Below are 22,181 nucleotides of genomic sequence, written 5' to 3'. Positions count from 1 at the left end.
TAGACCTCGTAGGACAGCCTACACTGACATATGGAATATGCCCCAGGTACACTCTTCATATTGTTCCACTCGTCTTCTCTCCAATGTTGCAGTTGTTGGAGGGCAGCAACATAACTCTCGTGGCTGGTAGATAGAGACAGATGGATGGGCGCTCATGAGTCCAACTCGATCATCCTTCTGCCATCAGCGCTAGGTTGGTTCCGACAAAACTTCCTGCTTCATCAAGAATAGCGTATCCACTTGTGGGACGTCGTCAACTCATGATCACGCTCAATGGTAAATACACTTACTTTCAGCGAATGGAATAGCGCGAAGTTCAACAGTATTTCGCCTGGCTATGAAAACTTTTTCCGCAAGGTGCTTGCAAAATGATGTAGGACCGGTAATCCAAACTGTTTGAAATTATCCTCAAGGGCACCCAAGTGATACCGAAGAGTGCTTCCTCGAGTTCAGCAGATTCAGAGTGACTAAGCACTTGAAAGTGCCATGTCATTTTCGATCAGGGTCCAGTGCACGGTGCATCATGCTAAGCCGGTCGCATCTTTCTCCTCATGGCTCTGGCGCTCGAGATCAAACAGCATCTTTCGCCGAAGATCATAAAGTTTCAAATAGCGTGACAGTTGGACATTCATTTCCGAAGCTTCACACGCCAATGCTACGAGCAACAAGACTTGCATCTGTTTCAGTGCAAATCGTGGATTTGGATGTGTGACAAAATATACAAAAAAATGAGATGATCACGCGATGGATACCTTACAAATGCAAAGCGTATAAATTCACCTACAAAAACCTCGACTTCACCGACTCCGCAAACTCTTGGGGTGTACCGAATTTGAGACCAAGTTTCAAGAGACGAGAGTCAGGGATCTCGACATCACCGTACATACCCATACCAGCGATTACCTCAAGCTGTGTGAAGTTGTTATCATCAAGCATAGAATGAGCGATGTTATCACATGAAACTTACCATGTCATCTATTTCAAGCAACCCCGTCTTAGGAGCCGTTTTGAATTTGACCGGTACGCCGAATGCTGAAGCAATGTTTAGACAGATAGTCGCACCACGGGTTTTCGAGATGACAAGAACGAACCATTTTCCAAGGCTTGAGCAAAATTACCGAACGTTACGTTTTCTGAAATTAAGTGGAAGGTTTGGCCCAATATTTCATCTTGGCGTGATTGATAATTTTTGAGAAGAATGAGCACGGAGGGGCCGAGATCATGGCCGATCCATGTAAACTGGAGGGGGGTGCTTTCGCTCTGCAGTGGCATCGTGAGCTCAAACCCTGAATCAGACTTGCGTAGACAGTGAGTCCTGGCAAGATGAGATGAGTGAAAAATGTAAACTTGAAAGACAGGATTGAATTACTTCCAAGTGTTCTCCGCAAAGAATCCTAGTAAGAAAGTTAGATGTGCCGGCGATATGCAGGATTGAACACATAACTTACCAGTACGAAGGGTAGCGTTGGGGAGCCCAGATTCCTTAAGATAATCTTCGACATTGGCTTTGTCTAGGTGAAAGTTGGAATATCAGTTTTAAGGGAGACAGAAATGTCACACATACTGTCAAAATGATAGGCATGACAATATTTCCCCCCTGTAACTTTGGTAAGGTTCGGCAGAGAGCTGACAAGCAACAAGCGTGATGTCAGACATCACGATCAAGTGATTTATCACGAGCTGAGAAACTAACCTCCAGACAAAGAAACGGACACCGACCTCCTTAGCAGAGTCGACCAGTGACTTTCCAATCTTCTCTTCGGTGTTAACGCCCTGTGCCCGGGCGGCTGCATCCCCGTAATCGGTTACCTAGACAAACTATTAAGGATAAGAGGTTAACAGACATAAGTTGAGACACTTACACCAAAGACGCACTCGCAGCCGGAAATGGCTCTCTTGACTGAGTCGGCATCCAAAAGATTAGCTTGAACAACCTCCGCACCCCTATTTTTGAGGGCTTGTGCTGCATCAGATAAAGGGTTTCGTGTGATTGCTCGAGGCTTGAAAGTTCCATCAGCAAGGAGAGCATCCATAACCGAAGAACCTGACCAAAGGTGGATTAGAACCAGGACAGTGTGACTCTCAATATCTTGACACAACTGAAACATACCCTGCGTGCCAGTTGCGCCGAAAACAGCCACAATACGTTCAGCCATTTGAAGAAAGTGTTCAAGAGTGGGTGTTATGAGTTGTGGTACGTATACCTTGAATAAGGGTCAAGATGAGTTCGGATTGTAATAACTTGTCGTGGAATGCTTTATAGTATTACCTTGATAATCCATGACCAAAGGAGATGACGCCAACGGACTTGTATGATCAAAGATGATTTACGTCACCACCTTGAAATGACTCGAGCTGCCAAATCTCAGGCCACAAAAACAAGACACTATTGTGATATGGGCTGGGGTATTGTCTCCTAGAGTCGGCATTGATCGACTGATGTCAAAATAAGCACGTGCGCTTGTGTCGGACAGCTTACGCACACCCTGCCATGCAGACACGTAGTCCCCCTTGCCGACGTGATTACGATAGCAGCTAAGGGAGAGAGGACACATCATATCCACATGATAGAAAAGAAAAAGAACAGTAATCAATGGACTTTGAAGGCACGTCTAATAGCTATCTGAGCCTTACGCTGCAGTGAAAAACAATCCATTTCGGGTGCGGTCTCGAGCTTGGTGCATTTTACGTTAACATGTGATACTGACGACGAGACAACACGTGAAAGTATAGAAACGATACTGAAGACCTGAAGAAGACTGGATTTCTAGAACACCCAAGTTGGCGGAAATGATCGTGTGTAAGATTACACGTACCCAGACACTACAAGATTCTCCACTACGCTGCTATTCATTGCCAGTGATGACGCATTCGATCCACATTTGTGATGTAATCTTCTAAAGAGTGATTGCTTTATCTGGGACAACTTATATCGCAGTCGAAGAACTGAATATGGCCAAGGGTATTAGTTTGCGTTTGACGGACATAGTCGAAGCTGTGATCGAGTTGATGAGTTAAGTCCGATCTGAGAGAGGCATGAAAGGGGGCTTCGTACATGACGGTCAGACCTGAGTCTGCGATCACAGAAGGTCCCATACCGAGCCGGGAGAGAACAGGGTGCATACATAAGAGGGGAAATGATGTGTATGGTTTTGAATTGATATCAAGAACGCCGAGAGCAACATCTCATCTCCGCGTTGGATTCTTGTTGCTCCCATGGAGTCCTCTATCTGTCCTCAAAACGCGAAAAGTGCCTGCGTGTCACCTAGCCTGGTCTGCTTGAGTGTATTTCCGCGAACCTCGTTCCAATGTTTAACTTTAAGTGTTCCAAATGCACCATATGAGGATATCCTGAAGGGTGTTTCTCTAGGTTTCTTCTTGACATGACAATCCAGCAGGCGGTTCGAACACTAGCAGGAAAACAGGAAGGGAAAGCATGAGCCGTGATCATGACACGGTGTGACCAGTCATGTGACCGTGATGGATAAAGAAAGCCTTTTGGCTTTCCAATCAAGGTTTTACGACACGGCGACCATGGTTGCTGAGGGACGCCTCCATACTGTCATCAATCGTGGATCTTGACAAGGACTTGGGACTTTTAAACGTGCCAGTGGGTGGAAATTCCCGTTGTGCAATAATCTTCTCTTAAAGGTGGTGGTACAATCAAATTTTTGGCAGGTAGTGATCCTTCTTGACATGCATGCGAAACTGTCCATTCATCTCTTGGGTGCCCATCCTTATCAGATACCGTCATGTCTATCCACGAGTAACAGCAACAGCCTCAGAGATGGCTCAGACACCGCATCCTTATCGCTCTACACTTCATTCAGCATATCCATTTCCAGGTTTCCAGTTTTTTTTTTCGGTTTTCTTTTTTTTTTTTACAAAATTTCTAATATTGGTGTGACATAATAATATAGAGGAGAATATGTAAAGTCAAGTGGAGAAAGTCGTGAAATCCAAGAGAGCATGCTGTAACGTGAAGGAAGTCATGGGAGTTATAAATATACAAGCCGGTGCAAGACAAGCGGGGGGCAGACTCGGCTTGTGGCGAGAGCAGTCTAACTGAAACGGTCCTCTCCTACAAATGATACGTATAGAGCAATCCCTGAACACCCCTCTGTCATCACGAACACAGATGAAGCTCATCGTGTGAGTACCTCACTGTCTGCGGATATAACAATCCAATAGCATGCCGGCCAACAAGATATACCCCAAATCTCCATTCGACTGAAGCATCAGAGATATATGATGAGGATGGGTTAGGTAAGGGTAAATATAGATGAAACTCACCCGGAACTTGGCAAGACATGAACTCGGGAGTTTCATATCCCAGCTCAGTAGTTGCCAACACATGTGAATCGCTCCCCCACCACATGAGACAACGTAGTACGCTAAGCCTTGCCCATTCAGCATCCCCGCGTACACCACGCAAGCAATGAAGGTGGTAGCAAAGCCAGTCAGAATGGGACGTATCCATGAGCCAAATAGAACAGCTGTGGACCCAACTCCAGCCTTGACATCATCTTCTCTGTCTTGGCATGCGTATATCGTGTCATAGAAGATAGACCAACTATCCAGGGTTTATATCATCAGCGCTGCGGGCCTGTATGGTTAAGCAAAAAGTACTTACCATATTGTGCCGCAGAAGAAAGTAGCTACGACTGGCAGGTTCAGGGTGGTGATAGACAACCATGCTACCGGGTAGCCCCAGTTCATAGCGAGTCCTAAAGTAAATGATTAAAGATAGGTAAACGAGATCCGTCTAAATGACATACCTAACCATGCCTGGGGCCACCAAGTCCAACGCTTCATCAAGGGGTACAGCGCATGCAACGGGAAGATGCCCAACAACCCAACCAGACCTCTGCGAAAAGCATAAGTAAGAAAGCTGATCACAACGGGGGAGACTTACGCAGTTGGACTCGTCAATAGCAACATAGAGGTAGCAGCCACGGTGAGGACAATGAGAAAGGTGGTAGCTTCCCGTATCGATATGATGCCTGCCGGGAGTGGTCTCGATTTTGTTCGCTCTAAGAAAGACGTCAATACTATGTCACTCGAAGGGTAACTGAGCAAACATACCAACTTGACGGTCAAAGTCGACGTCGCATATGTCATTGATAACGCATGCTGCACTATGAAGGAGTGTACTTCCAATAGCATACATAGAGAGTTGAGTCATGATGCTCTTGAGAGGTAGATCTACCGAATACGCAGCCATTGCCAAAGCCCACGCTGTAAAAAAAATCATCGACGATCAGTTGGTTGCGAGAGTAAACAACGATCTGAACGCACCGCATGGCCAAAAAATAAGAATGGATCCAAGCGGGAATTTGTGCAAACGAGTGATTTCGAGGAACAGCTTCCATCTTGGCTTAGCGGGGGGAGGGGGGGTGGAAGGGGAAGGGGAAGGAGGTGCGGTCTTTGTACTCGTCTTGCCCATGATGAAAGAGATAGCGGGAGAGTGCTGTGGGTGATGCGGAAAGAAGAGTTTTTTCGGCAAGGGTTTAATAGTACATGGGTGCACAGCGCCCCGCACCGGTCATACGTAGCATCTGGGTTGAGATCAACAGTACCTGAACATCACCGCATCATGATCGGAAGAAATGAAAAGATAGTGTTCGGTTTACATGTATATACGACAAGCGTCCCGCCCATAAATGATATCAAATATTGCACCGTGAGATTGGAGAGAACACACTGCAAGGATAGCCGGAGATCTAGAGATCGCAATAAGCACTGCAGCTAGTTGGAGTTGGGTAGACCCACGCGGATAAGCGGACGAAATGTTTGGAAATTATTGAAACGGATGTGCAGCGCATCACTAGCTGGCAGCTTATAATGCCGGAAAGATCAAAGAGACGATATTGGTACTGCATAGTCGCTCGGCTGAGTACTGATGCCGGGGGCGTTGAGATATTGCAATAAGGGTACCATGCTACTGTCATCCATACATTGTGGTTAAATTTGTAAAATAAAATAAAATAATAAGCCGTACTGCTACCCCTGCTTCAAGTGAGTCATGGTATCAAAAATTCTCCGAGGACAACGTACACGTGGAACTGAGCGTGCAAAATGACATACATGACGGTGGAGTTTTGTTTGTTGCCAGCGAATCAACCGCTTGATATCCAACTTGAATGACCTTACTGAGTAAAGTAATGTCACGCCTGTGACACGGCACAGCCCCCCCGTGCAATCTGATATACCTCGAGGCCAACTCGAGGCTGCATTTCGTTCCAACGACCCTTGCATGTCCCTTGCACTCCCGAGAGGTCCTACAAGTTGTAGCCATAGTTTTTCACTGCCAGGACATGGCCATGCACCGCTATTGTCGCGGTCGCAACGGAAGAAGGTAATGACAGGAACAGTAGTCTGATAGTACTAACTTAAAAATTTATCACCTCTCGGTCCTTCTGATTCTGTGAGTCCGACCCCATCATACTACCATTTTCCCAGATCAGCAATATAAAAGGTATAGTATTTCTCAAGTCTTTTTGTGGCAATGATGATGATCGTGATCCACCCGGTTCCGGATCTGTCGTTAGCACTATCCAAAAGCGTTCAACACCGCCCCAGATTTCAGGACAGCATGGTTACCACATCCTGCTGTGCGCGCCGCATCATGTAAAAGCAAAATAGTTTGGCCTCCCGCTCGTCATCTCTTCTTCTGACTCCACGGTGCTGCTCATTTCGTGGCAAACTGCTTTGTATCACGAGCACCAGAAGTCGCTTATATGAACGCTGCACACCCAATCGACGTCCCTTCGTTTGGGGCGTCTCTCTTTAATTTAAACGCTTTGAATGATATTTCACCTAGAGTGCTATGGTTTACCTCAAACTTCCAACTGCAGGTCACCACATTTGGTACCATGTGTTGCCTGTGTTTCGTCTTATCACGGCTTTACAGTAGTCGCAAGGTTTTCCCCGGCCCTCCAGGACTACCTCTGATAGGTCATATTTTTGAGGTTCCCACTATCAAAACTTGGTTGTACTTCGAACGGCTTGCGGCAAAGTATGGTCAGTGGCATATGTCAAAAGTTAAAAACTTATGACAGCTGAAACGCCCTACATAGGTCCATTGGTCAGGCTATCTTTGGCTGGTGACGAAATGCTCATACTCAGTAATGCATCCGATGCTGAAGAGCTTGTGAGTCGTCTTTCGGTGTCGTGAGATGTGATTATCTGTCATTTATATCTCGTGCCTGTAGCTAGGCCGTCGGTCACACAACTATTCGTCACGAAAGCCACTGATCTATGCGGGAAAGTATCAGTCGAAAAACAAGAGGATGGTATTACTCCCGTATGGCGAAACTTTGAAAAAGTATCGCGCTGCATTTCACCAGATGCTTCAACCTAGGGGTGCGCCTTTTTGAATCCATTGATAGTATTCTTGGTGGTCTAAACGTCGATCATCAGTCGTTGGTGGATACGAGCCGATGCAAGAGCTAGAGTCTTCCAAGTTTTTGATGGATCTCCTGGATCAGCCTTCGACAATTGGCCGTCATTGCAGACGCTTCGCAGCTTCTCTGGTGTTTACACTCAGTTACGGCAAGCGGCTCGAAGATGACGATAGCGATTTAACCGCCGTCCTTGATATTTTGGCCAATTTCACAAAAGATACATATCCTGGATCCCATTTAGTAGATACGTTTCCCCTGTTGGATTACCTGCCAGATTTTCTTTCGCCATGGCGGGCAGAGGCATCACGAAAGCATAAAGACGAGATGAAAGTGAGCATCAACGGCTTTTCCGCGTTCATCTGTAAGACCCACGCATCTTCAGCTTTACAATCGTCTTGCACTGGAAGTAAAAGCGCAGATGGATGATGGAAACTCCGAATTGGAATGTTTTGCTGCCAGACTCTGGGATCAACAACAGAAAATGAACCTCGATTTGGTAGACATATCTTATGGTCTGTCAAACTCTCCCTTTCCTTCTCTCATTTATAAGTCTCACGAACTTGGAATTCCCTCAGTGGCTGGGACCGCTTTTGAAGCTGGAACTGATACTACAGCTAGCACAGTGCAGTGGTTTACCATGGCGATGGTGTTATATCCTGAAGCTCAAAAGAGAGCACAAGAAGAATTGGATAATGTCCTTGGATCCGACGGAAAAACGATGCCAGGTTATGAACACCTGTCGCAGCTCCCATATTGTGTTGCACTCACCAAAGAAGTTTTCCGATGGGCGCCTGCAGCACCAGGAGGGTTTCCTCACTATTCAGATACAGACGATGAATATAATGGTCATCACGTTAGTAGCCCATCTGTATAGCATCAGCCAGAAGACTCATTTTTTTAAAACCTTATGATCCAGATAAAACGAGGCACGATGGTCATCCCGTGCATATGGAATATGGTATGCTATTATTGTCGTCTTTTTGGAAGCTGTATCATAATATCTGTATCAGCATCACAACGAAACCGAATTCAAAAACTCTTACGACTTCATGCCTGAGCGGTTCGAGACCACAGCGGCTGGGAGCGAATCAATAACAGAAGGGCATTATGGCTTCGGCTTTGGGCGCCGGTAATTACATTCAATTTCATATGGAAGACGTAACTGATTTCTAACTGTTTACTTAACTGTAGAAAATGTCCCGGACAATACCTTGCTTCCAAATCAATATGGATCGGATTGACGCGCGTTTTATGGGGCTTCAATATTCGCCCTGAGCTATCTGAAGATGGGAAGCCTATTTCTGTCGGTCCAGACAACTGTACCTCAGGTATGACATCGTGAGTGATTGCATCTAGCTTGTTTCTTGCGTGGATGGTTCTGATCCGGTTAAAACAGCCGGCCAATCGATTTCCCGGTTTCAATCACTCCTCGGTCTGTTGTCCATGCAGAAACGATCAGAAGAACGTGGGAGGGATATGGAGCGTGAGCGGTACTAGTGGTGATGCTGATGGCCATGCATGTTGCACTTTCTGTATTTGTACATTATTTACATTTTCAATTCTCATGCAATAGAGTCGTCCTCGGGGAGGGCAGTTGCAACCAGGTGGACCTTGGTGCGGAATTTCTCACAGGCTATGATGGCGAGACCGATGGAGAAGATCCTATCTATGGCCTTCGCATCAATCGAAGTACTTAGGTAGCTCGACGACGATTGCCAAGGCTATGATAATGATCCTGTTCTATTCGTCGATGGTTCCAGAGAGGGATAGATGCTGATTGAAGTTTGCCCCAGACCATGAAAACTATACATGGAAACTGAATTCGACGGCGTGAGGCGCGAGACGTGGGACGTGGAAAGAAATTATAAGAGATAAAGGATAAGACAAGAGACCGAACATGTCAAATGGGAGGGATTACGCACAAAGTTGATGCATTTTACAAGACTTGGAAAGACCAATGAGAATTCCAAAAATACTATCTCGCTGAACCATACATTTCTCGGCGGGTTCCAGTGGTGGAGATTGGGAATCGTAACTGGAAGATTGTGTCTTACGTTCCAGTTGTAATCATGCGGCCATGTCGGGGCTTCACCGAGATCATATAAAAAGGGTGGAACAACTAGTTTCCCGGCATGAGTGGGACAAACTGGAAGGAAAAGGGTGATCGTAAGAGCAATGGTGCCCGAACTGGTTGAAGCTAACTTCGTGGAGGCAGGGCGGGTGCAGGCTATGACAGCTCGACGTGATGTAGGACAGGATCCATCCTGAGATGACCTATTACTGGAACTTTGGATCTGCTCACCAGGGGCACCAACCCCAGCTTAATGCAAAGAGCGCTACGCCCAAGATCACACTAGGATACGCTACCATGAAATCAAACCACTAGAGGTGCGTGTTGTAATGTTTCCAATTCAAGTAGCCAAGTCCCCTTATCTTTCCCCATCTCGACGCTGTTGGCCGCAGTGACGAACATGACATCATCACCTGGAAGTCCCTTAGATGGCCGTGGTTTGATTGCACTGAGGAACCTGGGAAGGGAACCATCCGTTCCGGTCTCAGTGGGAGGAAAAAATAGATTGCATATCGCTGCGGAGTTTTCAGCCATCAGGGGTTTCAGTATGACCTGGCTTTGTATGTGAGTTCCAAGCCTTCCAAGATTATGTACGTACTAGTGACTGAGAGCAGCCCGGGTTACTCTAGCTGGACTCAAAGGTTGGGAGGAAGATCACTTTGAGTCCCTGCGCTCAACGTGTTTTATGAATATCCACTTCAGAAGACATTCCGAGTCAGACTGCGCCAGACAGTAAGGTGAATGCTGTCAATTTATTGACCTAATGCTACGACGGCTGATCTTCATTTTCTTTGCTGCAGAACATACTTATGTCTGTACGTCTTTATAGGTCATCGTACGTCCTATTCACAACAGCTAATTAACGTACCTATCAACTAAAGTCGTTTTATATATACTTTACATCAGGGATGATTCATGCCAAAACTGCCAGATAAGCAGAAAAAGGGATGTCTACCTTTTCAAAACTTAGTCTGTCATCGCGTTGGAAAAAGAGCAAGCGCGAACCAGTATTACAGAGCATCATCGGGATACTCAACTCGATCCCAACAGACTAACTACAGCTCCCGCACTCTCCTGGGATCTTTGAAGCCTCTCATATAATGATTGCACCGACTGTGTCGTTGTGGGCGTCAACTCTTGTTCTGTTACCGCTGAGCTAGCTTGTGTCAAAGAAGAATCAGAAGACCCTTGGGTGGGCACCAAAGGTAGCGCTCCTACACCTGTTGTCCGTAGGAAATCTGATAACGTTGACATTGCCTGAGCGAGGGATGTTAGGTCGGCTGGATTGTTGACAATGCGTAAGTCGTAAAGACAAGAAGCATAGAAGGGGGCTGTACAATGAGACATACCATCTGTGTGGGCATTAGATGTGCCAGGATGATAGGCATTTTCGCTGCAATACGACAAGGTCAGTTCCGCAGCATCAAATAGTAGGCAAATGCGCATATATCCATGGTATATTTTATTTATTAACGATAACGCTAGCAGATATCAACTGCGATTACATACAACTAGCTAGCACAAAAGAGAGCATGTATAAACTCACATTCCACCCAAAGCCCTCTTCGCAAGACTATTCACACGCGCGACATGAGTCAGTGCGAGGCGGATGTTTTGCTTGAATGATTCCGGAGAGGTAGGGTCAGATAGATGGGACGAGTTTGGAGTGATCATCGATGAAGTCGCATGCATTGGCATCGATGCGGCTAGATAGGACGACATAGCACTATCGTGCGAGGATTGAGAGAGGAAACCATGTTGTTGACTAGAAGGCGAAAAGGACGATGATGGTCCGGAGACGGTATTGGAAGACCCTTGAGAGGAAGAGATCATCAACTTAGCGCTGCTGGGATATTGGACGACTGGTCGGAAGAGTTGTGTTCGCAGACTAGCAGCGAATAGATGCGACGCCAACGAAAGGCAGGAGAGACGTTATTTGTCATTATTTACCAATACCTTTCAAGTTCAGCAACGACAAATATCATTTTTGGGGTAAAGCCCCTATAACCTACACGCAAATTCACTGAAACCAAGAACAAGCCCGAAAACCTTCATATATTTCACAGACACCGAATCGAATAGCATCAAATATTGTGAGACGTTGAATGCAACCTGTCGGGGATTGTGACTCTAAAATTGATGATCCTCATTATCCACGCTCTTTCGTCCAGCAAGGAAAGAGACTGCGCGACACGTGCAATTTTATACGGGTTGAAGGCGAGTCAATATATAGGGATCTAAATTCTTCAAAGATCTGCGTCGCTGTTACGGCAACATTATGGTCATGTCAATATCCGGTAACTTACGTGTGGTCGTGCTTTGATACTGGATGAACACCCGGATTGGTATGAAACCCACAGAAATAAAACAACGAATGATCTAATAGATCCCTGTTGCGTCGATAGTGAATAAATACAACCCTGCAAATGACAAGAGCACTTGGTATCGTGTATGACGACGAAACGAGGAGAGCAGGAAAACCGCGATGCACGTGACCGCTGTCACCATACGTATGCTTTAATTTAAAGTCGAGTCCTCGTTCCCTCAGTTTTTGTTTGTCGTTGGTATCCCGTCTCCTCCACCCACTCCCTGATTCCATTGTTTACCTTATAGTATAAAAAGTACTCTGAAGCTCAAGTTATCACAGATGCTCAAACGTTCCAGACCTGTCTCTCCGCCTCCGACTTCACTGCCCATATTCGCACCAGACGATCCTATGTTGCCATTCAAACGAGACATGCGGGAAGAGGACATATACGGAAGCAGAATGAAGCGGAAACGACTAGGGCCTGATCTATCAGGTGTGAGCACAAACTCGAGATCTGGTAGTGGTGGCGTAGAGAGTGATGGCGAGGAGTGGTTAGAAGACCCTGCAGGGCCAAGCCAGGGGGATCCATCATCGGACACTGGAGTCGTGACTAGGGATGAAGGAGTTTCGCAGTCATACAAGCAGGCTAACAGTATCCTGCGTGAGATACATGTGCTATCCCACCATCGTCAAATATTCTCTTCTAGCTCAAGTGTCGCCTCGGGATCAACCTTCAATGCATACTCAAGTCCCCCCACCTCGCATTCCAATTCACCAGAAAAGACATCAATTTATCTGCAACCACCAGGGTTCTTTTCATCTTCTGGCGCTTATTTCCCCAATACCTATCCGTCTTCATCGCTGCATTCTAGCCCATCCGCTTTTGGTGAAAAGTCCGAGGGACACGAAGTACAATCTGTCACCAAGCGATACGAGAATCAAAATAAGTGCGCATATAGCTTTTAACTGTATGTGCGTAAGGTTGATTTTTTGTTTTTGGCAGGCTGCTAGGCTCTTTGTTTCTCTCACGTAGACGAGAACTTTCATTTGAACCGTCTGATACTTGTGCGCCTAATATGCTTACCCATGGCCAGGGCTAGTATATGGGGAGTATGATGCCTGTATTTGTGTATTTGTTGAGGAGGTACATTTTTCATGACGCATTTGCTCACTGTTTTCGACGCATTCAATCCATGTAGCCCTATATATAGCATGCAAGCATATTCATTTCTTGCAATCCAACATTACTTTCTGATCAATCATACGGCGACGCATGCATCTCCCGAGACACATCGGGCAGCATTTTATACAGCCCAGAGCTCTGGGTTAACTCAAGCTAGGGAGGCACTTAGCTAAGTAAACACCCGAGACTGACCGAAATAAAGATAAGAGGACTGGTACTCAGGAACGATATTTTCTGAATATGCCGTATCCACTCGTCAACTCAATCATGGTGTAAATGTTATTTTTTTATTTGGAAGAACTAGAGCTGCATATCCTCAAGGTCGATGACAATATAATAACAAACGGAAAATGGATAAAAGCAATTGGTACGGGTTTCAAATAATCATTATGGTTTACGATATACAATGCAATGGGCATACCTAGCATACGCAGCAATTAGAAATGGCACACGGTATACTGCCAGGTTCACAGCCTTCAGCTGTCCCTGGTCTTTTTCGCCTTCTCCCATGTCGCCCTGTCCACAGTCCTCAAATTAAGCGCCCACCCGAAAAGCCCAAGTTTGCCTTCGGTTTTCTCTATTCCAAAGCCATTCTCCTTGAAACAGTTCGTCTTATATGGAACAAGAGGCGAGTCTGTCCCATCTACCTTCTGCACCGTTTTGCTGGCACCAAAAGCGTGGTCCAAAGCGTGTTTCAGTAGATCGTTCTGTATTTTGGCTTTTCGGAAAGGAGGCTCTACATGGAAGTGACGAATTGTGGCGATCCGTGATGTAGCTTTGTTTTTTGAATCTAAGCGTTCTCCCATGGATGCAATAGTTTTTTCTTGCAGAGACTCTTTGGATGCGTCGATACCGATGAGACCCACAAAATCCCCGCCATACTCGAGAATAAAGAATCCAGAAGAGGGTGAGAGGCTGTAATGCTCCTGTATTTTCCCAACGTCTGGTTTCCGCAATGTTAAGGTCAATAGGTCCTCAAAGTATGGTCGATTGAACCTTGATAGGGATAGCATAAAAGTGTCAAAATAAGATACGCAAACAAAGGCTGTTATGGCTCACCAGTCGAGAAAAAAAAGGATTGCTACGCCCCAGGAGCCAAAAGCTGGGAGTGGAGCAAGGTAGGTCATCCATCCATATTCGGGTTTGGGCCACCAACCCAAGAGCTGTACCATAACGGACGATAGGGCTACCCATATACTTATAACCAATGGATGGAACACGGCTGGAACAAACAAGTACATAAAAAAGAATAAACTATTATGTGCCTTATAGTACGAGCAATTGCATTGACATACCTCGTCGGTTCGCATCTGCTAAAGGCTCCATGATGCTTTTCCCTATCATAAATCTGACTAGCTTTTCATCTGAAGGCTGGAGGGTGCGAATGCACGCTGGTTTTTCTGCCATGTTTGACTCTTTGGTGGTAAATCAGAAGAGAGCTGAGCGGAAAGGGCCCTGGCTCGATTTATGGATCACATCCAGGGCGTTAGTAGTGACAGAAAAGCGCACGTTCGTCGCTGCAGCACGCTGTACCTGAAATTTAACACGACTGCAATACTCTGGCATTCTCACGCCGATTTTTGGAATGTACCATTAATCTTGACCAGGAATGAGCTGACCGCCTTAGGTGTTCCTGATTATCCGAAAGACTGACAGAAATTCCATGTCAGTTTATTACTAGGGATGCTAGTAGTGCTCAGTGCTATCGTAATCGTACATGACAGTTGAAAGCAACCACGAAGGTCTCAAAAGCTCGTCGCACCCCATTAGCCTCATTTCATTAAGCTGATCACTGTGTAGTGTGTATGGGTGTGATGCCGGCATGCTCATTTTGTGTTCTTTGACTTAAACAAATATCATGATCTCCATACCTTCTTCTGGCCGACTACGTGATTAGCTTTAGCTGAAACGAGTAGTCATCGTCTGTAAGGCATGAGAGATTTGTAGGATGCGGAGATTAATGATACTGAATGTGGTCTAGGACTAACTTACGCGACCGCAGCTGGAGATCAGCGCATACACCAGTCGGCTCGATAAAAGCTCCTTGATACAATGGTGCTCAATGGAGTCCTACTGAGGTAATTGAGTAAAAGCTTGGTATAGAGACCTTGGATTAAAGAGTTATATCGTATAGTCACTATCGTGATCTTTTGGATGAATGCCCATGTACAACGTGAGTAGGTAGCGTTTGTTTGCATTTGTTTTCCTATGGCTTGGGAATCAAGCAAATATAAACAACGATGTTCACCCTGACTTGGAAATGCACCTTCAAGTTGTTCAAGTTACAAGTTATAGCATGTACGGGAACATCCAAACGATGTGGTTTGGGCGCCCAAAATTACCGCCCGTAACTATGGTGGCTGTCCTTTTAAGTCGGAGCTCTAACCTTGATAACGGGATTCGGCATCCAAACATGGAAGTAGTATTGTCGCTTGCCTGGGTGAGATATTGCAATGGATAATAAAGCTCTCCGTCTCATGCTACTGGAGTATCTGGTGTCGGATGATGAGGACTCAATGGATGATGATGACGAAGAAGACCATGCTGTACTCGCCGCCTCCGAATCAATTGTGTTATACTCTCAATCACTATACGACAAGACACCATACCACACTTCTGTGCTGTCAGGCCAAGGCTGGATCCAAGAGCTGATCAATGGACATCTGGGTAGGATCAAAAGCGAGCTAGGTGTAAATAAACATGTATTCGAAGGGCTGATCAGGGTGTTGAAGCGAGCAGGCCATACCAATTCCAAACATGTCACCTTACAGGAGAAGCTGGGTGTCTTCCTGTATATGTGCGTCACAGGGCTCACTCTCAAGCACGTTGGCGAGCGTTTCCAGTGTGCAAGTGACACCCTTTCAAAGTGAGTAAAGTTTTATCTACTAATGCACCAGCTTTTCACCATTTTACAGGTATTTCAAGGAGATTTTATTCGCATTTTCATCAGCACCTATATACACTAACTATGTACACTTACCCTCAATGATTCCATTCCACCCGAAATTTAAAACAACCCGAAGCTATTTCCATTTTTTTCAGGTGCTATCGGCGCTATTGATGGTACGCACATTGCATGTGCCCCAAAGTCATCTGAGCGCCATCTGTCAAGAAACCGCAAGGGAGCAGTCACCCAGAATTGTCTGGCATGCTGCTCCTTTGCTTTACGGTTTCTCTATATGCTTACAGGGTGGGAGGGCTCTGCTGCTGATGCTCGGCAGCATGATCTACGTGTCCCCCCAGGTAAATATTACCTGGCGGACACTGGTTTTGGGTCTTGCCCTGAACTTCTTGTTCCTTATCGAGGGGAACATTATCATTTGGCCAAATGGGGCTGTGTTGGACTTAGGTGAGTCTATTTGTGATATGTCTAGCTATTCTAACATTATAACTAGGCCAAAGAGCAAGGAAGAGCTCTTCAATTTGCGGCATGCTCAAGCTCGCTGCTGCATCGAGCGAATCTTCGGAGTTTTCAAGCGCCGGTTTCGAATCCTTGTCTGCCCCCCTGAATTTGATATGGACATTCAAGCCCGTGTACCATCAGCACTTTGCATGGTACACAACTACATCCGAACTCATGATCCTGAAGATATCAATATGTTCCCCGAAGCAAGTACTACCTCAACCCTGGAGAGCACTGGCTCCCTTGCAGAAGGGCCAACAACTGAGCCAGACTGGCTTGGAGCCAATTTGCATTGTGATCAGATTGCAGAGAGGATGTGGGCATTGTATCGTTGAGAGCTGAGGACAAGAGGCCAATTATTTACAGAGTAGCTAGGGTGCCGGTATTCATTTGTTTTCTCATAAGTTCACAGCAAAATTGATTCCATTTCCACATCAACGTATATAGTTTACATTCGAGCAGGGATACAGCAAGTTATAACAAAAAATGAAGACAACAACAGACAACAACAGACCTAGTTGGACGGAAACGCAGTAAAGTCCTTCAACAGCTTATCCACCCACATTATGCGAAGATTTTCGTCCTGTGTGGCCATATTGAGGTAATCACCTATTAGCACATTATCTGCACGAAGCATATCAATGAATGCAATTTTTTGCTCGTCATTGAGCTGTGTCTCAATCTGCCCAGCCATTCTAATGGCCTGACTCCTTGTGTTCAAAGGCTCAACGTGTCGAGAAGACGAAGACGAAGCAATGTTTGAAGATCCACCACCGGATACGCTGCCAGTGAAAGCACTCTCTATGATGTTCAGGAAACGGTACCTGAAGTCATCGTGCTGTTCCTTGTTATCCGCCATCCGCTGCATCTGTTCCTTCACACCATTGATTGCAGCGGCGCCAGAAGGATGTGGGGCTTTGCTTGGGGTGGCAGAGATTACAGAGGTACTATCAACGGCCGAATACTTGCATTTTCCGGAGGACGTGATGCTGACAGATGCGCTAGTAGGTTTGGAGTGGATAGATGACACATACAAGGTGCCGGATTCACTCCCACTCTTTCCCTTGTCTTTTCTGGCGCTAACAACCGCCTCTCTTTCAATTGCCTCTCTTTCCGCACCCTCTTCATCACCTTTGTCCTCTCCATCCTCCCCTCCACTATTGCCTTCAGCATCCACATCCATCCTATCTTTACTTGCTGAACTGATCTTTGCAGATTGTGCTTGAGATGCACGGAGAATGTGAGTCCCTTTTGCCCGGCTTGGTAGAATAGCTGTGATCAAGTCATACCACCTCCACCCATCCAAAGCTAACCGGTTGTAGGTTGACTTAACATCTTTTGACTTGCTCCGCAAAAAAAAGGTAAGCCCATCCCATACCTGCTAAGGATAAAGATGCTCACTTTGAGGAAAGCATCCCAAATGTGCCTGTTTGCATCAGTAATCTTCAGTCCACATTGTACGTCAAATCCAAGCCTGGAAGTGTTCATCAACTGATCTACACAACTAAGCTCCTTCTTTAGCTGAAATAGCATTTAGCAATGAAGCTTTAAAAGGTACTTCTACTACTAATGCTGAACCATTTGTTACGGATTGAGTCGGCTGTTTTGGTGGCTCCTTTTGTTGTTAAAGGAGCCAGAATGCCCTCAGCCAGGTTATAGAACTGAGGCTTATACCCCCCACCCTCTCCAAGCAGGCCAAGGTGCTCCTCAGCCAGTTCAACCAATTTTTTGGTGTCGCTTTCTGTCCAGATGCACTTCGGCACCTTCTTTTTCTTCTGTGAAATGGTTGTGGTTGTATCTGTAGGTTTATTGAGGCCAGACATCCTTAGGGAACGCAGAGGGTATCGTTGAGTGACCTTAGAGTGTCTTGGGGAGGTTCTTTGCGCCATCAATGCAGCTGTTTTGCACGATGACCAGTAGCTATCTTTACTCCCATCTCCTCGAGGCATGTGGCCTTCACCCCATGCACATTGCTCTTAGTATTCTGGATTTAGCACCAGCGGCTCAGTGATCCATGGACTCGAACGTTTCAGTGCATATACAAACAACCTTGGATGATATTAACCTCAATTCTTGGACGCGGTCCTGTGGTGGCTGTACGCTAGCAATCTTGTTTGATTTTATCCAGGTGACTGACGCGATCTTTCTTTTTTGCAGTGCCGATTACTACTTCTTTTCACGATCCGCGATCTTTCAAGAGCGCTACTGCAATAACATCTGCTTAACAGCGCATGCTGCCTTTTGTGCCTTACTGAGTCATATTTATGTAGACGGAGAACGTTGCTCTACGTACGTTGGCTCGATGGTACCTTCAATGCTGCCACTCACGTCTTGTTGCGTAGGCGTCAATTGAATTTTCATCAATATCGCGGCATCGTATCCTGTGGTCCTCATGATCGCGTTCTTGTTTCTTGTCTCATCAATGTTCTTGAATCTTTTAAGTCCGTAAATGTATGGGCACTGTTACTCTGCATCAAGGTTCTAGACGTTACGAGTCATTCACAGTGAGAACATTTCCTTCTCGATCATTTTCCGTGGTCACCGTGGGCTACTTTTTTATATGTGCTCAGTCAGTACTGGTCGGTCATTGCACATCAATTCTTCTCGCCGCTTTTTTGGGCCTATGAAAAAAGTATAAAGGCGATAGATATATCTTTGGAAACAGTCATCCTCCCACTCCATTCTCTCTCCACTTCATTTGTGAAATCCACAGAGGTTCAAGGAAAAACTTCGTTCAGAATGTTTACCAACATGATGTTTTCCCTTTTCGCCCTTGCAGGTGTATCGATCGGTCAGTTCTCTAGCTTTACTACCAAGCTCACCCGCCTTGACAAATCACCAAATTATAGCATCGCTGCCTCCCAATTGCGACAGGAACTACACAATTCATCTTGGTGATAGCTGTGATATCATTTCTGCTCAGCAAAATGTTTCGACGTGAGTTTCTAACCTCACAAACTCCAATATACTAGTTCCAAACCATTGATTTCTTTAGCTATCAGCTTTCCGCCGTTAATGCGGGTGTCATAAACACCGATTGTAGCAATTTGGCTGAGGGCGAGGTGAGTTCTGCATGTCCTTGGTGTCAATCCATATTGACTGAGAGAGATTTTTCGGGATTGCAGGTAATTTGTTTGGGCCTCACTGGTCAAGACTGTAACACCACGTTCGTTATGCAATCCGGAGATACTTGCAGTACTATCGCTGCGGGCGCTGGAATCCCTATCAGCACACTTCTCACCAACAACCCAAATGTAAACCCGATCTGCAATGATCTTTACCCTGGCGAGGTACGTTTGAAAGTTAACTCGTGCTGTATACGCACTCACATGGACATGATTCTCAGGTTTTGTGCACGGCCAGTCAGATTTACGTAAATCTCACCAGCTCGCAGTAGTCGCATGGTGTTTCTAGGTTAGATGAGTTTGGTATTCTTTTTTCCTAACGGCGTCTCCTATAACCATGCCGAACGTAGTAATAAAGTTGCCAGTTTCGGTATAATCATAATCGCATTGAATCGCTGCGTGTACTCATTATAACTGGAGAGACAAGTTTCGCAAGTATAAGGCTCAAGATTCATTGTCTGTTTCGTCGTGGTGAAGGTCTGTACAAGTAGAACAGAAACTAATATACCAACGAAAAAAAAAGAGAAAGCTGGGTAAGTTTCAGAAGACAGCCACAATATAACTCATAACCACTCGCTTTCTGTGAGATTTGTAGAGCTTCGGGCAGAGATGGTGCTGTGTAAGAAGTCATTCAGGTCACAAACATTCCTCCGAAGAATTAGGGGCATTTGATATGGTAAGATGAATTGGGACTTGGGGTAGATCGATGTGTAATATGCTATCGGATGAGGTATACTTGATGTTTTCTATCCCGTCCTAGATTATACCTACTCAGGTCTTTGATGGGTTGGAGTTATGTCATAAAGGTCTTACCGCAATATTGGCCTCCTCAACAGCAACCGGTGGGGCCTCAACATCGGTTTGTCGACGACTCGACCGAGTCTCGTGTCCAATCCGGCGTGATGATGTTGAAATATCGGGATTTCTAGCCTCGAAAAGTGCAGTAGACACTTCATAAAGTTGTGAGTCGTCACGGGATATCACTAGTCGAGCATTCAAGGTTGCCAGCATGCAATTGGCATATCTAGAACGCCGGTACGTAAACAAAGCGACACAGCAACACGCCGATGTGAGACTTACAACTTCGAAAGGGAGTAGAATCTGAACGAGATGCATATTGGAAAGCAGTGGCAAAAGTCAGAAAAAGACGCTTACATGATGAGGTGTACCATTTGCTGCGATTCCACAGCCAGAATCAGCTCTACCAAAGTTGCAATAGCTGTGACCATTCCGGTTTCAATAGTCAGCTTTATCAACTTAGTAAGCATTGATTTTGTCTGCTTAAAGTTGGTTCCAGATTTGCGTCGGAAGAGCTAAGACATCAGTTCTGGATAGGCTGAATATTATAATATAAACAAAAATCTCCTAACCAGCGTTGTTATTTGGACAGTGATAATTGTATCGCATATGCAACTTCCGCCAAGCCACACCTAATATACCCGTTCAAGTTTACGAGGAATAGTGAAGAATAGAGACCTACATAATCCACGTATGAATTGCGGTCCTCCATTCCTCCCAACGAAGTCTCCTGTTAGCATTAAATTAGAAATCAAAGTCATTGCCAAGAGGCATCTAACAAACGGCTGACCTGAATCCACTGGCCGCCCTGAAGCATGATTTGAATTTGTACCACCATATATTAACATAACACATTGGAGCAATGATATCTGCAACACATTAGATAGTAAAATTTCGATGTTGAAATACTTACTGCCATTACAATGGAAGGTAGGACAAATGACCTGCTAATAGTCCATATTCTCCAACAAAAGAAGGCGTGTACCATGGATGATACTAGCTAGACCTGCTGTAAGAAACGAGGAGAAAAATGGAAGGGTAATAACGCACCTAACCCTGTAAGGACCGAAAGACCGAAAAATGTCCATATGGCTGCTGGTATCTTTGCTGTAGACCCGGAACCACATGAAAAGTCTACCAATGGTGTTGAAACAGCTGTCGAGACAGAACATGACAGACAGGCAGAAGTTTCCCCTTCCCAGAAAGCGTACAAAGTGAGAACAACACTCAAGCCCTCCATGAACAAAATAATCCAAACTATGAATAATGAAAAAGAGAAAGAGAATTGAGTTCGAAATCGAGACTCACTCAGATATTTCAGCCATTTTGAATCACCGGGAAACCTGGTATTGTAAATGACTGCAACATGGAGAGGATATTGGGAGATGATAGACGGAAGATGCAACAACAGCCTTACAAGCTTGGACAACTGGGATGCCAAAAAATCCGAGACTAAACGTGTAACCGAGGGCCTTCATGTGAACTTACAATATTAGCTTATCTTGTGCGGTTTGCAGACCGAACTTGCTTACAATTGCAGGATCTCTGCAAGATGAGTGGCACAAAAATTCAGGTTCTTATAATGAGTCGAAACTGGAATTGGGGATGAACATACGTATTAGTGTTCCCATTAGGCGAATAAATAACGGCGGCGGCACTGCCGTACATGGGGTAGGCGCTGGTAGTGGTGGACGTATTGAAGACATCATACGTTGTGCTGGAGAAGATATAAGCGATGGCAATGTTCAGATATTGTGAAGACAGCCATACTTGCAAACCAGACCGCTAAACGAGGAGTGAATTGAAACCATAGTAGGCAATATATACACAAAAGGACCAAAAAAGCACTGCAGCTGGTTGCTTTTTCTTGAACGTTGACTTTATGCA

At 45.5% G+C, this 22,181-nt stretch overlaps 12 protein-coding genes across 12 annotated transcripts; 5 read left to right on the top strand and 7 right to left on the bottom strand.

The window, feature by feature from the left end:
• Nucleotides 1–605: 605 nt before the first annotated feature.
• SERLADRAFT_479382 (uncharacterized protein) lies at nt 606–2,249 on the bottom strand (the record flags this gene model as incomplete). Its single annotated transcript, XM_007323757.1, has 10 exons — nt 606–677; nt 781–909; nt 968–1,032; nt 1,092–1,315; nt 1,370–1,394; nt 1,449–1,511; nt 1,565–1,626; nt 1,694–1,809; nt 1,863–2,044; nt 2,111–2,249. 9 exons carry the CDS (start codon nt 2,154–2,156, stop codon nt 781–783), a joined length of 912 nt encoding a protein of 303 aa, XP_007323819.1.
• Nucleotides 2,250–3,525: 1,276 nt separating this feature from the next.
• On the bottom strand, nt 3,526–3,852 carry SERLADRAFT_479381 (uncharacterized protein; the record flags this gene model as incomplete). Its single annotated transcript, XM_007323756.1, has 1 exon — nt 3,526–3,852. A coding segment is annotated over one exon (189 nt), but the record flags the coding sequence as incomplete, so codon positions are not given.
• Nucleotides 3,853–3,867: 15 nt separating this feature from the next.
• SERLADRAFT_479380 (uncharacterized protein) lies at nt 3,868–5,353 on the bottom strand (the record flags this gene model as incomplete). Its single annotated transcript, XM_007323755.1, has 7 exons — nt 3,868–4,230; nt 4,294–4,573; nt 4,634–4,727; nt 4,779–4,867; nt 4,916–5,033; nt 5,086–5,238; nt 5,299–5,353. The coding sequence occupies 6 exons, from the start codon at nt 5,222–5,224 to the stop codon at nt 4,162–4,164; spliced, it is 789 nt and encodes a 262-aa protein (XP_007323817.1).
• A 1,310-nt stretch (nt 5,354–6,663) lies between these two features.
• SERLADRAFT_479376 (uncharacterized protein) lies at nt 6,664–9,004 on the top strand (the record flags this gene model as incomplete). The annotated part of the gene is made up of 10 exons (XM_007323754.1): nt 6,664–7,023; nt 7,080–7,153; nt 7,215–7,365; nt 7,423–7,736; nt 7,789–7,918; nt 7,982–8,259; nt 8,323–8,364; nt 8,417–8,535; nt 8,598–8,744; nt 8,803–9,004. 10 exons carry the CDS (start codon nt 6,741–6,743, stop codon nt 8,891–8,893), a joined length of 1,629 nt encoding a protein of 542 aa, XP_007323816.1.
• A 1,404-nt stretch (nt 9,005–10,408) lies between these two features.
• SERLADRAFT_402307 (uncharacterized protein) lies at nt 10,409–11,373 on the bottom strand (the record flags this gene model as incomplete). The annotated part of the gene is made up of 4 exons (XM_007323753.1): nt 10,409–10,428; nt 10,483–10,757; nt 10,827–10,870; nt 11,024–11,373. The coding sequence occupies 3 exons, from the start codon at nt 11,197–11,199 to the stop codon at nt 10,510–10,512; spliced, it is 468 nt and encodes a 155-aa protein (XP_007323815.1).
• A 661-nt stretch (nt 11,374–12,034) lies between these two features.
• SERLADRAFT_418444 (uncharacterized protein) lies at nt 12,035–13,041 on the top strand (the record flags this gene model as incomplete). The annotated part of the gene is made up of 2 exons (XM_007323752.1): nt 12,035–12,732; nt 12,789–13,041. The coding sequence occupies 2 exons, from the start codon at nt 12,125–12,127 to the stop codon at nt 12,883–12,885; spliced, it is 705 nt and encodes a 234-aa protein (XP_007323814.1).
• Nucleotides 13,042–13,345: 304 nt separating this feature from the next.
• Nucleotides 13,346–14,524, bottom strand: SERLADRAFT_363988 (uncharacterized protein; the record flags this gene model as incomplete). Its single annotated transcript, XM_007323751.1, has 3 exons — nt 13,346–13,964; nt 14,028–14,190; nt 14,264–14,524. 3 exons carry the CDS (start codon nt 14,373–14,375, stop codon nt 13,445–13,447), a joined length of 795 nt encoding a protein of 264 aa, XP_007323813.1.
• An 898-nt stretch (nt 14,525–15,422) lies between these two features.
• On the top strand, nt 15,423–15,969 carry SERLADRAFT_402303 (uncharacterized protein; the record flags this gene model as incomplete). Its single annotated transcript, XM_007323750.1, is given in 4 exon segments — nt 15,423–15,647; nt 15,701–15,834; nt 15,884–15,932; nt 15,951–15,969. A coding segment is annotated over 1 exon segment (175 nt), but the record flags the coding sequence as incomplete, so codon positions are not given.
• A 916-nt stretch (nt 15,970–16,885) lies between these two features.
• Nucleotides 16,886–18,320, bottom strand: SERLADRAFT_411669 (uncharacterized protein; the record flags this gene model as incomplete). The annotated part of the gene is made up of 3 exons (XM_007323749.1): nt 16,886–17,749; nt 17,773–17,797; nt 17,950–18,320. 3 exons carry the CDS (start codon nt 18,318–18,320, stop codon nt 16,886–16,888), a joined length of 1,260 nt encoding a protein of 419 aa, XP_007323811.1.
• A 790-nt stretch (nt 18,321–19,110) lies between these two features.
• Nucleotides 19,111–19,768, top strand: SERLADRAFT_411668 (uncharacterized protein; the record flags this gene model as incomplete). Its single annotated transcript, XM_007323748.1, has 5 exons — nt 19,111–19,162; nt 19,221–19,308; nt 19,367–19,433; nt 19,497–19,661; nt 19,718–19,768. The coding sequence occupies 5 exons, from the start codon at nt 19,111–19,113 to the stop codon at nt 19,766–19,768; spliced, it is 423 nt and encodes a 140-aa protein (XP_007323810.1).
• A 169-nt stretch (nt 19,769–19,937) lies between these two features.
• Nucleotides 19,938–20,492, top strand: SERLADRAFT_402302 (uncharacterized protein; the record flags this gene model as incomplete). Its single annotated transcript, XM_007323747.1, has 3 exons — nt 19,938–19,995; nt 20,074–20,252; nt 20,310–20,492. Coding segments are annotated over 2 exons (157 nt in total), but the record flags the coding sequence as incomplete, so codon positions are not given.
• An 875-nt stretch (nt 20,493–21,367) lies between these two features.
• On the bottom strand, nt 21,368–22,163 carry SERLADRAFT_479364 (uncharacterized protein; the record flags this gene model as incomplete). Its single annotated transcript, XM_007323746.1, has 6 exons — nt 21,368–21,551; nt 21,603–21,653; nt 21,712–21,766; nt 21,827–21,839; nt 21,910–22,011; nt 22,065–22,163. Coding segments are annotated over 6 exons (444 nt in total), but the record flags the coding sequence as incomplete, so codon positions are not given.
• Nucleotides 22,164–22,181: the final 18 nt, after the last annotated feature.

Source organism: Serpula lacrymans (genome assembly GCF_000218685.1).
Source record: "Serpula lacrymans var. lacrymans S7.9 unplaced genomic scaffold SERLAscaffold_16, whole genome shotgun sequence".
NCBI classification, from domain to species: domain Eukaryota; kingdom Fungi; phylum Basidiomycota; class Agaricomycetes; order Boletales; family Serpulaceae; genus Serpula; species Serpula lacrymans.
Note: the sequence above shows the minus strand (reverse complement) of the source record. Positions and strands in the feature narration are given on the sequence as shown.